This window comes from Sorex araneus, chromosome 2 (genome assembly GCF_027595985.1).
Source record: "Sorex araneus isolate mSorAra2 chromosome 2, mSorAra2.pri, whole genome shotgun sequence".
NCBI classification, from domain to species: domain Eukaryota; kingdom Metazoa; phylum Chordata; class Mammalia; order Eulipotyphla; family Soricidae; genus Sorex; species Sorex araneus.
The window spans coordinates 308,328,241-308,343,568 of record NC_073303.1 but is presented as its reverse complement, the minus strand read 5'-3'; the positions used below and the strand labels follow the sequence as shown (position 1 = coordinate 308,343,568).

The window sequence follows — 15,328 nt, the reverse complement described above, 5'->3', positions numbered from 1 at the left end:
CAAAGGGATACTTGGAATTAATTTTATGGATCCTCCCTTAGTAAAGGTAAGACAAGAAATACTACATTTTGCCCTAACTTTGGTATATTGTAATTTCAGACATTGTAGAAAAGAATAATAGCCACTTTTGTTTAGCAGAGCTAAACCACTTGTTTTCAGTGTCTTACTCCTAAGGAAAAGAACATAAAGTGCCTGTACAAAAACACAGGAGGCAGACTCATGGCAACACAGACTATGTCAGGTCTCTGTTTATCTGTGAAAGTGCTGGATTCCGACAGGAGATAGCTGTCCCTGAATGAATACTAAGGGACCTTATGGAAGTGAAAATTTCAATTAAATGAAAAGTAAGTCTTCTTTGGAAAATTACTTTGACAACTAGGGATGAATTTGCCCCTTACGTAGGACAGTTATTTTTCATTAAGGAAGCAAGTTACCAAGTTGAATCTTAGTTTTAGTGGCTTAGTATAAACTGGGCATGTGACAGAAGAAAATGGAAGACTTATTATACATCTATGTGTGTATGAAAAAGTATTAAATTACCATTTCAGCTCTTCCAAAATGGGAAAAAGTATAAGTTTTTAATCCCCCAATTTTAAAAATGATTTTTAAAGAAGTTTTTCTTTTATGCACATTATAAACAATGATACAGTGTTCTACATTTCTGGCAAAACAGCCTGAAACTACTTTAACTTTTTGCTAAGCCTTTGGTATTAGAACTGTATTTCTGTGGTTGTGTAATTTTAAGAAAATCTCTTTGATCATCTGGTATTTTCAATTTGTCTACATAGGTTAAAAAACTCCACTTAATATAGCACCTGAAAAATAGATAGTGTGTAATGACTGATATCAATAGTAAAAGAACAATAGATCAGATTACACAGCATCCATATATTGCTACAACAAAGAAGGAAAAGTGAAAAGGAATGATGGTATTGTATTAGGATCTCAGTCTTTCAATAAAAATGTAATGCTGAGGGGCTGGAGCAATAGCATAGCGGCTAGGGCATTTGCCTTGCACGCGACCAACCTGGGTTCAATTCCCAGCATCCCATATGGTCCCCTGAGCACTGCCAGGGGTAAGTCCTGAGTGCAGAGCCAGGAGTGACCGCTGTGCATTGCCAGGTGTGACCCAAAAAGCAAAAAAAAAAATTAATGCTGAAATTGACCTTTTATAAAGTGTGAGGATCCACACCTGGAATTCCTTCCACCTTCTCAACTTGTTTTGAAACATTTTATAATAACACTTTTTATTTTATTATTATTTTTTTTTTGCTTTTTTGGGTCACACCTGGTGATGCACAGGGGTTACTCCTGGCTCTGCACTCAGGAATTACCCCTGGCAGTGCTCAGGGGACCATATGGGATGCTGGGATTTGAACCCGGGTCGACCACGTGCAAGGCAAATGCCCTACCCGCTGTGCTATCTCTCCAGCCCCAATAACACTTTTTAAAAATAAAGCAATCCTTTAATTTATTTGGGATTTGAAGAAGTGTTAAAAATGCCCAATTTTGAGTGTTTGAGTGTATTTTATAATGATCTCAGAAAACTACACTTGCTCAATTTTTGTATGTGTATATAAAAGATTGAGCCAATATGAATTTATATATAAGATGTAATTAACATGGGTTTATAATAGATGGTAATATTATCTGATGACCTAATTTGCTCAGAAAGTAAACTTTTTTCCCAAGAAATGAAAAGTTTTATAAGCCTACAAGTCAGAGATTTTTTAAATGAACATATTTTAATATATGAAATAAGCCATTCTGCATGAAAATACAGGAAAACAAACAAATGTTTGCATTTAAACAAAATACAAATCCTAATGCATGCACACACACACACACTGAGTGGGAGAAATATAAAAGTCAGCAATTTTAACATGAACTTCACTGTCAAATAAGGAAATAATATATCATACTTTGAAATTGTTAAATTTTAGGTAAATTTTTTTATAGAAAATGAAACTACGAATATTAGTTAACAATTACACTTGCCGTTTAGGGAAGCAAATGAGCTAGACTTTAGGTTTATTTAATTACTGAGTCTTAGCATCAAAAATAGATTCTCTCACTTAAAAAAATACTTTCTTTGGTAATACTTGATGAAATCCTATTTCTGTTTATGTCAAAAGGTAGGTTTTCTTTACACAGTGTCCGTAGAGCCAAGAAATTTCATTTCCACGGCAGGTTTTGCTGCTTGGGTTGATCGTCCTTTTTTCCGGAATTCTGCCGCAATTTCCTCAAAGGACTTTCCTTTGGTTTCTGGAACTTTGAAGAACGTGAACAGCGTAAAGGCCAGAAGCACTCCAGCGAAGAGGAAGAATACGTAAGGTCCGAAGAAGTCCTGCCCCAGGGAACAGAGCACCAATTAGCAGCTGCTCAGCCTATTGGATTTTTGGGCTACGGGGAGTGGGGGGGGAGTGGGACTATTTCTTACAAAAGGAGGCTGCTTACCGCAATGTAGGGGAAACACAGAGCTACGATGAAATTGCAGGTCCAGTTGCAGAACGCAGCTAAAGCTAAAGCAGCAGGGCGTGGGCCTTGACTGAAAAATTCCGCTACCATGAACCAGGGGATAGGGCCTGGCCCAATTTCAAAGAAACTGACAAAGAGGAAAATGGCTAGCATGCTCACATAACTCATCCAAGAGAATTTATTCTGTAGAAAACAAAAAAACAACCAACACAGTTATTCTGAAGGAAAACATCAAAACAAAATTGGATATTGTCTGCTTCTTTAAGTAGACTCTCGTTGAGTTTGGAGGTGACAGAGTTGTCTCCCTGATATGACATTATCTGCAAAATTAAGTGCACATTTTTGTAGCTGTAGAGACAAATTTATTTTAGATAGACTTATCCTTAAGTCTTTGAAACTCCATTACAGAGCATCCTCTGGATTAAAAGTTAATGTGGCACGTTAGTCACTCTTTTCTTGAGAAAGGCAAGGTAAGGCAACAATTCACTGACCTTTGCTATGGTTCAGAGAAAGGTTGCTAAACAGATGCATGACTTCCTGTGAAATAGTAGGTAAAGGTGCTGGATTGGAGAGATCCAGGTACTGCCCAAAGACACAAGCACAGGGAGTGACAAAGCCAGCTTTACTACACTTCTCTGCACAGCAAGTGCAGTTTTCTTGATTATGTCCAGTGTTGACACCTCAAAGAGTATTCTCTCTTTTTTTTCTCCATTATGTTATTTGTTGGTCCTCAGGCATTCAATCATGTCACTTTCAAATGTCTTTTGGCATACAAATCATTTTAACCTGGAGCACAGAGGTGCTATCGTTTGGTAACCCAAACTTTCCATTCAGGCACTTAACTCACCAAGAGCACAAGTCCCATTGACATGAAGATGGTACAGACAAACATCCCACTCATTCCAATTAGGAACAGAGAGCGCCGACCTGCCTTCTCCACAAGGAATACCTAGGGAAACAAATTAAAATATTGACTATACTTCAAAAATTTTTACTGATCAAGAATTCATTTTAAAGTTCTACCGCATGAAGGGATCAGCAGAGGAACCCAGGTGTGCGGGACCTGGGGCTGTGCGGGACCTGCTCGGATTGGGGCTGTGCGGGACCTGCTCGGATTGGGACTAGCCTTCTCCATCCAGATCCCCCATTTTCCAGTAGCCTGGCAGCCACACTCACAAACTGCCCCCGGCGCAGTGTAATCCCACCAATGGTCAACATCCAGAGACTATAAGACCAAGCTCCCAGAAGACATCTAATAGCCTTGTTCTCCTTCTTGGAGAACCTGACAAGCTACCAAGAGTCTAATGCCTGCACAGGAGAGCCTTGCAAGCTTCCCATGGCATATTCATATCCTAAATACAGTGAAAGATATATACATACCTCTTGGAGAGCCTGGCATGATACGAGAGTATCTCGCTCACACGCAGAGTCTGGCAAGCTACCCGTGATGTATTTGATATGCCAAAAACAGTAACAATAGGTCTCATTCCCCTGACCTTGAGAGAGCCTCCAATTGTTGGGAAAGATGATTAAGAAGAGGCTGCTAAAATCTTGGGGCTGAGTGTAATAGAAAAGTTGCTGGTGCCTGCTTGAGTAAATCAACGAACAATGGGATGACAGTGATACAGTGATACTGCTGAAGGGTCAAGCGATAGTCCAGCAGGCAGGGCATTTGTCTTGCATGCGGCCCATCAGGGTCGATCCTTGGCATCCCATAAAGTCCCCTGAGCATCACATAAAGTCTCCTCTAGGACTCATTTCTGGTGTGCAGAGCCAGGAGTAACCCCTGAGCATCTCTGGGTGTGACCCAAAAAGACAAAATAAATAAAGAAATAATAAAAGGAAGAAGAGGCTCTTAAAAACAAAAATTCCTACACTGATCATCTTTGCATATGAATGGTTTGCAAACCACTTTTCCCAAATATGAAACAAACCAAGTAATTTTAGGAAAAAATAAAATTCTACTGCTACAATAAGCAATTCTGCTTTATGTATATGAGATTGAAGAAGCAAGTGATTCATGTTCCAGTTGACAGAGCTGGTCTGGACAAACAGGTAATCAACACATACACTGTCACTGTTATCCTGTTGCTCATCGATTTGTTTGAGCGGGCACCAGTAACATCTCTCATTGTGAGACTTATTGTTACTGTTTTTGGCATATCCAATACGCCATGGGCATCTTGCCAGGCTCTGCCCTGCAGGCGCCATACTCTTGGTAGCTTGCTGGGCTCCCTGAGAGGGGCAGAGGAATAGAACACGGGTTGGCTGCATGAAAGGCGAACACCCTACCGCTGTGCTATCACTCCAGCCCACATCTTTATTTCATTTACATTCAGAAAGACAGATATGTTGTTTTACCACCTCTCCACAGTGATTACTTAAGAAATACTAAAAGATCTATAGTTTGTGTGCATCCTAATTGATTTCTTATCACGAATCACGAAATCCCGTTAATCACCGATTTCTCGAGCAGGCTCAGTAACATTTCATTTCGTCCTTTCCCTGAGATCTTAGAAGTCCATCTTGACTTGGCCCTCCTAACGATGTTGCACCGGGGGTTCTTCAGGGTCAGGGGAATGAGATCCAGTTTGTTATTGGATTTTGCATATGAATACACCATGGGAAGCTTGCAAGGCTGTCCCATGGGGGCAGGAAACTCTCAGAAGATTGCCAGTTTCTTCCAGGGGAAGAAGTAGGCTACAAGATATCGCATGGCCGCATGCTTCTGAGAGCTTGCTTTTAAGTCTCTCTCTGGATGTTGGCCGTTGATGGGATTACACACCTGGGTTCCTCTGCCGGTACCTTCATGCATGAGGCCTGTGCGAATGAATGGAGAGGGGCCTCCAGCATGGCTGTAGCTAGGTTCCGGTGGTCTTCGGCCTCCAGGAGCTCTGCTTGGGGTGGGGAGGGAAGCTGGAGCCCATCCCCTCCAAGGCACCCCGGGGAAGACAGCCAGATGTGTGGACAAGAGACTCTCTGCATCACTCTCTTCTGAGAGCTTGCTTTTAAGTCTCTCTCTGGATGTTGGCCGTTGATGGCATTACACACACCTATATGATTTCTTATACATTTTAAAATATGATTCTTCATTAAATGTCATTAATTTCTCTTTCTATGATCATCCTAAGTTACATGCACAGACATTTTTATGCCAAAGATACTTGAAACAGTATATCTCAGTTATTTTCATTCAATGTTCTCACTGCTTATAAAGTTAAATTATGACCACTCATCTGACAATACACAAAATCTGATCATTTTACTAAAATAGGTCCGCATTTCTCTGGTGGGTTCAAATGTTCCTGTATTGAAAGTGAACTTCTCACTTGATAAGACTTTGAGGCAAAAGGTCAAAGTACTTCTTATCTTAATTCCAGAGATATATTATTGATGTTTTGGGATCTGTGCACATTTTTATATTAATAATTATATTTAAAATTAACAAAGACCAGAGTTGGTTGACTAGAATGCTTGATCCTTGGAACCTGGTCCAACTGCCAACATTGATCACACACACACACACACACACACACACACACACACACACACACACTTAAGTTTATGAGTAAATTAATAGCCTTGTCCCTTAATAGAGTTAGAATTCTGGCTCTGAAAACATCTAAGAAACATTTTACTACAGTGAAAAACTCTAGAGGAATTTTAGATGTAAGTTTAAAATAGCTTCATACTGATAAGCAATCCAATTATTAAGAAGTAAGAAAATCAAACCTTTCTCCAGTTCATGAAATTTTAATATATATTTTGACTATCATTGTGACTTGCAAAGATGACTTCATGATACTCCATTCTTAGCCAGAATATAGAAATCGTTTTCAAGAATATTTTTACTACATCTGTTTCTGGACACTATAAATTAGACAACAAACTCTAAATCCACATGACTTGAAGATGGAACAGAATGCCCTTTATGGGCCTGATGAACGCTCAGGGAAGACAATGACATAGGGTGCGACTAGATCCATGGTCAGACTTTTCTGTTTGACCATGCAACCCTTGTCTTTGTCCTCATCAGGGTAAGTCACTTGGATCCTATTTGCTCACTTGGAGTCTGGGAGGTGCTGCTTCTTCCCAGAAGCTTCTGTTATCCAGGGCCATCCATATTTCTGGTTTGTTTTCTCATGACCCTCTAACAGTCAGATAGTATAAAAGAAAAAAAAATGAAATATGGGGCTTAATTCAGCATAGAAAGTATAAAAATTTTTTCATACTTTTAATGATATTTAATCCAGTCAGAAAAGTATCTTTTTTGTAAAATACTAATTCGGAAAAAGAAATAAAAATATTGCTTCTTCCAACTTGGTAAATATTAATAATAGTGCATATTTATTTGTGTATAACTACTTGCAAAAAAACTGGAATATAGTAATTTTGGCTAATTTGAGTGAGAGAAATTGGGTAAGTGAGAGGCATACCCAAGTTTTGTATTTTTTGAATTTAAAACAACTTTTTAAAAATTAAATACAATTGAAGATTCAAGATATTATCTGTAATCCCAGTCATATAGTCATATAGATGATTATAAATGATTTTTTGTTGTGTTAATTGATCAAAATTTCTACAGAATCAAAGAATGAATTCTTAAAACGCATATTTAAAATATTCAAGTCATTTACTAAAAAAAAATGCAATTCTAACGGGGTGAGAGAGGAAACATGAAAGTGAAATCCTACAATACTTTACTCCTGAGGTAATCTGAGTTTGGGATATTTAGTCTTTGCCACTCAATGTTTTACACATAAGTACTGCTATATTATAAAATATTTTAATCATAGTTTTTATATTAGAAAAATATGGTGAAATCAGATTTGTAAAACACATTATTTCAAGAAGCAAAAGAATGTTAATAGTCCCTAGTAAAACATTCCAGTACAGGACCTCATTGATTTAGTGAGTCCTTTTTATTTGTAAAAGCATTATCTTTAAAGGCAGGTATGCCCACAGAACCACTGCTACTCCCTTGTATTCTGTACTTCCACCTCTTTCAAAGGTCCAGCGCTGGGTAATGTGGTCTGGATAAGTTTGCCTTTTGATCTAGGTAGCAAGGCTGTAATTTATTGACCACCTAAGGTAATAGTTAAACGTCCATGTGAAAAAAAAAAACAGCAAAACGTCCAATATACTAAATAAAGCTTGTGATCAAAACTGAAATACATATGCTTTTTAAATATCCTGTATTCAAAGATGAAAATAAATTAATTATCATTATTATAGAGGACATCATACAAATCACTGTTTTGTTTTTTGTTGTTGTTTGGTTACTTTAATTCTTAGATTAATATATAAACATTGTCATTGATATACTGAATGACCTTCCTGATCTTTTTTTCTGGGCAACCATGAGGTGCTGGATACTGAACCCTTTTCACAATAGACTCCTAAATGCAACACTAGCCTTTTTGAGCCTTTTCAAAGTAATTGGTTTGAATGATCTCTCACTCTTAGCACTGTAGCACTGTAGCACTGTTGTACCCATTGTTCCTCGATTTGCTTGAGCAGGCACGAGTAACGTCTCTATTGTGAGACTTGTTACTGTTTTTGGCATATGGAATATGCCACGACTAGCTTCCCAGGCTCTGCTGTGCAGGCAGGATACTCTCGTTAGCTTGCTAGGCTCTCATAGAGGGACGTAGGAATCAAACCTGGGGCGGCCGCATGCAAGGCAAATACCCTACCCCACTATGCTATAGCTCCAGTCCTCTCACACTTAATGGGAAAAAAATAAATTTCAAAAATGTATAACATTTGGCCTTTTAAAACTTTAAAAATAAGAATCAAATTTTAAGTTTTACCACTTCTTTCTTTTTTTCATAATATCATACATACCTTTAAGTAGTACCAGAAGTCATGGCCTTGTGAGCCACCTAGAACATCTACTAATGACTTAATATCATAGGAATCTCAGTTTAACTGATTTGTTTAACTTTGATAACGACTTGGGTAACTATTAATTAGGATCGTTTATTCTCTAAAAATGTATTTGCAAAACATCAGAATAAAAACAGGATTTCAATATGGAGAGAGGAACTTAAGTATATAACTCAATACTGAGAGAAATGACAAGCTGTTAGATAATTCTAAAGGCCTAAGTACAGAGAAAAGTAGAAGGAACCCAGATATTTAAACAAACAGAGAGTCTTTGGTAGTCTCAAAAAGGTGCTTCCAAAATTGAAAAAAAAAGTGACTAAATGACATCACAGCAGATGTCAATTAGTCTGAAATCAATATAGTAGTTCATTGGTTACTTACAAGCATGCCTTATTTTATTGTGCTTTGCCTTATAGTGCCTTATAGTGCTTTGCATATATCAATATTTTCTTTTTACTATTTGGACTGGAGCAATAGCACACCAGGTAGTGCGTTTGCCTTGCACATGGCCAACCCAGGTTCAATTCCTCTGTCCCTCTCGGAGAGCCCGGCAAGCTACCAAGAGTATCCTGCCCTCACAGCAGAGCTTGGCATGCTACCCATGGCATATGCCAAAAACAGTAACAACAAGTCTAACAATGCAGATGTTACTGGTGCCCACTTGAGCAAATTGATGAACAAGGGGACAATAGTGCTACTATTTGGAAGTTTGTGGTATGCCTGCATCTTTCTAGTATTTTGATACCAGTCCTCTTAATTTATATCTTCATGTCACATCTTGACAATTCTTAATATGTTTAAAACTTTTTAATAAAAATGACATCTTTTATGGTTGCCTATGGCATATAGTCTTTGATGTCCCTTCTATAATTATTTTCAGGTGTCACTAACTATGCCTACCTATGATGGCAAAATTGATCAATAAATGTTTGTGTTCTGTTTTTAGGGGTTTTGGGTTGCACCTCTGATGGTGCATAGGGATAACTCTTACCAATGCTTGGGGGACCATATGAAGGGATGGAATGGAACTGGGTTTGGCTGCATGCAAGGCAAATACCTTAACTCTTATACTATATCTCTGGCCCCAAAACGTCTGTGTTCTTACTGTTCCATTCTCTCTCCTTGGGACACCCTATCCCCTGAGATAAGATATTGAGACTAGGGCAATCACCCTATATTGGCCTCTAAATGATCAAGTGAAAAGATTTTCAATTTCTGTCACGATCAGTCGAAAGCTAGATATGATAAAGTTTTGAGAGGACAGCAAATCAAAAGCTAAGATTGAAAGCCAAACATCTAGTACAATCATTGAACCAAGTTATAAATGTGCTCAGGGCTTACTCCTGACTCTGAGCTCAGGAATCACTGCTGGTGGGACTCTGGGGACCAAATGCGTGGTGCTGAGGATTGAACTCAGTTGGGTGTGTGTAAGGCAAATACCTAACCCCTTGTACTATGGCTCAGGCACCCAGGAAGTGAAAGTCTATTGCTGAGATGGAAGATGTCTGAGTGGTCTGAATAAATGATCAAACCATCCACAACATTAAGGAGTTGCAGTGCTTAGGTTTAAAGCTTCCAAGTGGTCTTTCATTAGGAGCTAATGACTTTTCATAAAACCAATATTTACTATCTCCCAAACCATAGGGCATTTAATATTATGCTAAATCTATTGTACCTATAATCTATAAATGGGGCAACAAAGACTCCATGAAAGCATATTTGTTTAAAACATGATTTATTGGCTATTTTAAGCTTGACGTTGAGACCTATTGCTTAGAAATATTTTTCTTTCAAATATGATTCTTGGACCACACACCTAGCTAAGAACTCTGGTGGAGATTTACAAAATTAGTGTTGTGTACATGCCTGATAATCCATTCTAAAGCCTATAGATTAAAAAGTTACTTCAATTTCAAATCTTATTATTTAAGAAGTACATTTTATACTGATATAGCTGCCATAGATAGCAATTCCTCTGATGTAAATTGTAAATTTTACTAAAATAAATTGAAAACCTGGGAACAATTCACCATCTAGATGCTGTTAAGAATATTTTCAATTCATCAGAAGAGGTCAAAATATCAACATTAACAGGAGTTTGGAAGAAACTGACTGCAATGCTCATAGATGACCTTGAGGGATTTAAGACTTCAGTGGATGAAGTAATCACTGATAAGATAGAAATAGCAAGAGAAACAATTAAAAATGGAGTCTGAAGGCTATCACCTCACTATAAAACTTGAGTGGATGAGAAGTTCTTTTTTTATGGTTGATCAAAGAAGGGGTGGTGTGTTTGGATCACACCCCCTGGTGCTTAGGGGCTATTTCTGGCTCTGTGCTCAGAAGTGACCCCTGGCACAGCTCAGGGGATATATGTGGTGCTGGTGATTTAAACTGGCATTGTTTACATGCATGACAAATGCCTTACATCCTGTACCATCTCTTTGGCCCAAAGAAAGGAATTTATTGACATGGAATCAACTCCTTGTACAGATGATGTGAACATTGTTGAATGACATGAAAGTATTTAGAATATTATACAAACTTAGTTGAGAAGCAGTAGCAGAGCTGATAAAATTGATTTCAATTTTAAAAGAAATTTCAAACCTGCAGAAGTTTTATTGTAGGTAAAATGCTATCATACAATATCATGTCTTACAGAGAAAAACTTTGTAAAAAAGTGAATTTATGAGGCAAATTCATTGTTTTCTCTCCTTCCTTCCTTCCTTCCTTCCTTCCTTCCTTCCTTCCTTCCTTCCTTCCTTCCTTCCTTCCTTCCTTCCTTCCTTCCTTCCTCTCTCTCTCTCTCTCTCTTTCTTTCTTTCTTTCTTTCTTTCTTTCTTTCTTTCTTTCTTTCTTTCTTTCTTTCTTTCTTTCTTTCTTTCTTTCTTTCTTTCTTTCTTTCTCTCTCTTTCTCTCTCTCTTTCTCTCTCTTTCTCTCTTTCTTTCTCTCTTTCTTTCTTTCTCTTTCTTTCTCTCTTTCTCTCTCTCTTTCTCTCTCTCTCTCTTTCTTTCTTTCTTTCTTTCTTTCTTTCTTTCTTTCTTTCTTTCTTTCTTTCTTTCTTTCTTTCTTTCTTTCTTTCTTTCTTTCTTTCTTTCTTTCTTTCTTTCTTTCTTTCTTACAGCTCCAACATTTTGCACAATCTCACAGCCCTTCACTGTTTTTTTTAGTATCAATTTGCTTCAACAACCTATATCCCTTCAACCTTCAACAACCACCACTTTGATAAGTCAGGAAACATCAATATCAAGGCAAAATCCTTTACTGGCAAAATAATTTTCAATGTCTGAAGACTCAGATTATTGTTAGCATTTTTAAAAAGAACAAAGAGTTTTTAGAAAATTGTTTTTATACATAATACTACTATAAATTTAATACACCATAGCATAGTGCAAATGCAACTTATATACACTAGGAAGCGAAAATATATTGTAAGGCCTGTGTTGAGCTACTTGCTTTATTGCAATAATCTGGAACTGAACCCACAGTATCTCTAATATGTGATTTTATGAGACTCTTCCCATAATCCCCTTGGTTCCATGTACCAAATACAGTTGACATTAAATCTTGGATAACTTCTAGATTGTGTGTGTGTGTGTGTGTGTGTGTGTGTGTTTACCTCCAGTTCTGGAATTAAACAAAACTAAATATTTATCAAGGTTATTTACTTACAGAGAAAACAGTGAATAATGTATTGACAGCACCAACTCCAATGGTTGCATAAACAGGTTGGCTGATCCCAGCTGTTTGAAAAATGCTGGTTGAATAGTAAAAGATCTGCAAAATAATAACAGTTTATACTTAATAAACAAACCTAGTATTTTAGGTTTTAAAGCAAGAAATTTTTTAGTTTGCTTATTTTTAGTTTTGTTCTTTTGGGGGCCACAACCAGTGTTCCTCAGTGTTGTTCCCAGTGTGGTGCTGGGATCAGGCCTGACATTGTCAGGGGAATGGGCAGGATCACAGGTTGAACCAGGAACACCCACATACAATGTGTGCCTCCCACCCTTTTTAAAGTTGTTTTGTTTCCTATGAAATTATTGTCTATAGGACTTCCTATTTTACTCACCCTCTAAAGAAGAAATCACGATTTTTTTTTTTGGCTTTTTGGGTCACACCCAGCTGTGCACAGGGGTTACTCCTGGCTCTGCACTCAGGAATTACTCCTGGCGGTGCTGGGGTACCATATGGGATGCTGGGAATCAAACCCGGGTCGGTCACGTGCAAGGCAAATGCCTACCTGCTGTGCTATCACTCCAGTCCCAGAAATCCCACTTTCTTAGTGCTCAGAACTCCTCATTCTTATATTTTCCTGAGAGTTTTCTTATGTTTAGCAGAGAATTATGCTTCTGAATTTACTCTATATAAATTTTTAAGGACTGGAGCGATAGCACAGCGGCAGGGTGTTTGCCTTTCATGCGGCTGACTCGGGTTCGATTCCTCCACCCCTCTTGGACAGCCTGGCAAGCTACTGACAGTATCCCTCCCGCTCGGCAGAGCCTGGCAAGCTACCCGTGGTGTATTCAATATGCCAAAAACAGTAACAGCAAGCCTCACAATGGACACGTTACTGGTGCCCACTTGAACAAATTGATGAGCAACGGGATGACAGTGACAGACAGTAATGAATTTTTAAAACTTTTGTTAAATCATTAAATATATACAAAAATATACATATCAAAACACACAGCCCAGTTGATCACAAACAACACATCTGTGACACCTGCACCTAAATCCAGAAATAATTCCCTTCTTGCACTCCAGAAAATCTAAATATCCCCTTATTTATACCCCAAAGAGTTCAAATTCTTCCATGGAGACTAATTCTTACTGGTTTTGCACTTCATATTGGGGTTTATAATACTCTCAAGTTATTTTGTCATTCTCTAAATCTGTCATTCCTTCCTTACTTGCCATGCCTTGCCGAGGGTACCTCTTCTTGCGAACAGGGCTGATATTGAGCTACACTGGCTGTGTTTGTTGAGAAGTGGATCAAGCACAATGCAAACTGTCGAATGTAAACAAGATGTACTACCATCTCTATGCTGCCCACCAGAACTAGACTCAGCATTTCAGGTTGATTCTAGTCAAGTACTAGGATGAAGGATAGAAAGGGGAAGTTCAGAGAAATTACATATTGTGCTCTTGGGTATGTGGTAGAACTGAGACATAGAGAAAAAATTTGGTGTCTGAATTCCAGGGTTTTATATTATTAGGTTAAAAAACTATGCATCAAGAACTTTATTTATTTTTTTTTTAAATTTTATTTATTTTTTTTCCCATTGTCATCTCATTTATTTATTTTTTTTTATAGTTTATTTTTAATTAGTGAGTCAACGTGAGGGTACAGTTACAGATTTATACATTTTTGTGCTCATGTTTCTCCCTTACAGAGTTTGACAACCCAACCCTTCACCAGTGCCCATTCTCCACCACCAGTAAACCCAACATCCCACCCCCCCTTCCCAGTCCCGTCTCCCCCCACCCCACCCTGCCACTATGGCAGGGAATTCCCTTTTGATCTCTCTCTCTGGTTAGGTGTTGTGGTTTGCAATAAAGGTGTTGAGTGGCCATTGCGTTCAGTCTCTAGTCTATATTTGGCCCGCATCATCTTTCCCCCACATGACCAACAACCACATTTTACTTGCTGTTCCCTTCTCTGAGAGAGAACAGCCCAGAATGAGAGAACAGCCTCCAAGCCATGGTGACAACCTCCTGGTACTTATTTCTACTATTCTTGGGTGTTCGTCTTATAGTCTATTATTCTATATTCCACAGATGAGTGCAATCTTTCTATGTCTGTCTCTCTCTTTCTGACTCATTTCACTTAGCATGATACTTTCCATGTAGATCCACTTATATGCAAACGTCATGACCTCATTTTTTCTAACAGCTGCATAGTATTCCATTGTATATATGTACCAGAGTTTCTTCAACCAGTCATCTGTTCTAGGGCACTCGGGTTTTTTCCAGATTCTGGCTATTGTAAACAGTGCTGCGGTGAACATATAAGTGCATATGTCACTTCGACTATACTTTTTGGCTTTTCTGGGATATATTCCCAGCAGTGGTATTGCTGGGTCAAATGGGAGCTCAACCTCAAGTTTTTTGAGAGTCGTCCATACTGTTTTCCAAAAGGGCTGAACTAGCCGGCATTCCCACCAGCAGTGTAGAAGGGTCCCTTTCTCCCCACATCCTCTCCAACAGCGGTTGCTTTTGTTCTTTTGGATGTGTGCTAGCCTCTGTGGTGTGAGGTGGTATCTCATGGTTGTTTTGATCTGCATCTCTCTGACGATTAGTGATGTAGAGCACTTTTTCATGTGTCTTTTGGCCATTCGTATCTCTTCCTTGGTAAAGTTTCTGTTCATTTCTTCGCCCCATTTTTTGATGGGGTTGGATGTTTTCTTCTTGTAGAGTTCAACCAGTGCTTTATATACCCTTGATATCAACCCCTTATCTGATGGGTATTGTGTAAATATCCTTTCCCATTCTGTAGATAGTCTTTGTATTCTGGTCGCTGTTTCTTTTGCGGTGCAGAAGCTTTTTAGTTTAATGTAGTCCCATTTGTTGATCTCTGTTTTTACTAGATTGCTTAGTTCCGTGTCATCTTTGAAGATACCTTTATCTTCAATATCCTGGAGGGTTTTGCCTACCTTGTCTTCAATGTACCTTATGGTTTGTGGTCTGATGTTGAGGTCTTTAATCCATTTTGATCTGACTTTTGTGCATGGTGACAGATCGAGTTCTAAGCCCATTTTTTTGCATGTGGTTGTCCAGTTGTGCCAGCACCATTTGTTAAAGAGACTTTCCTTGCTCCACTTCACATCTCTTGCACCTTTATCAAAGATTAGATGATCATACATTTGAGGTTGTGTGTGGGGATATTCCACCCTGTTCCATTGGTCTGCAGTTCTGCTTTTGTTCCAGTACCATGCTGTTTTAATTGTTACTGCTTTGTAG

The 15,328-nt window shown here is 38.4% G+C and overlaps 1 protein-coding gene across 1 annotated transcript in view; it reads right to left on the bottom strand.

Moving 5' to 3' along the window:
• Positions 1-1,809: 1,809 nt before the first annotated feature.
• SLC2A2 (solute carrier family 2 member 2) overlaps positions 1,810-15,328 on the bottom strand; it is a 39,102-nt gene continuing 25,583 nt past the window's right edge. Inside the window, exons 8-11 of the mRNA XM_055128157.1 lie at positions 12,041-12,145; positions 3,326-3,427; positions 2,458-2,661; positions 1,810-2,347 (exon numbers count right to left, since the gene is read on the bottom strand). Of these exons, the coding sequence (XP_054984132.1) occupies positions 2,147-2,347; positions 2,458-2,661; positions 3,326-3,427; positions 12,041-12,145 (612 nt within the window). The 3' untranslated portion in view covers positions 1,810-2,146. The remainder of the gene's footprint in view (positions 2,348-2,457; positions 2,662-3,325; positions 3,428-12,040; positions 12,146-15,328) is intronic.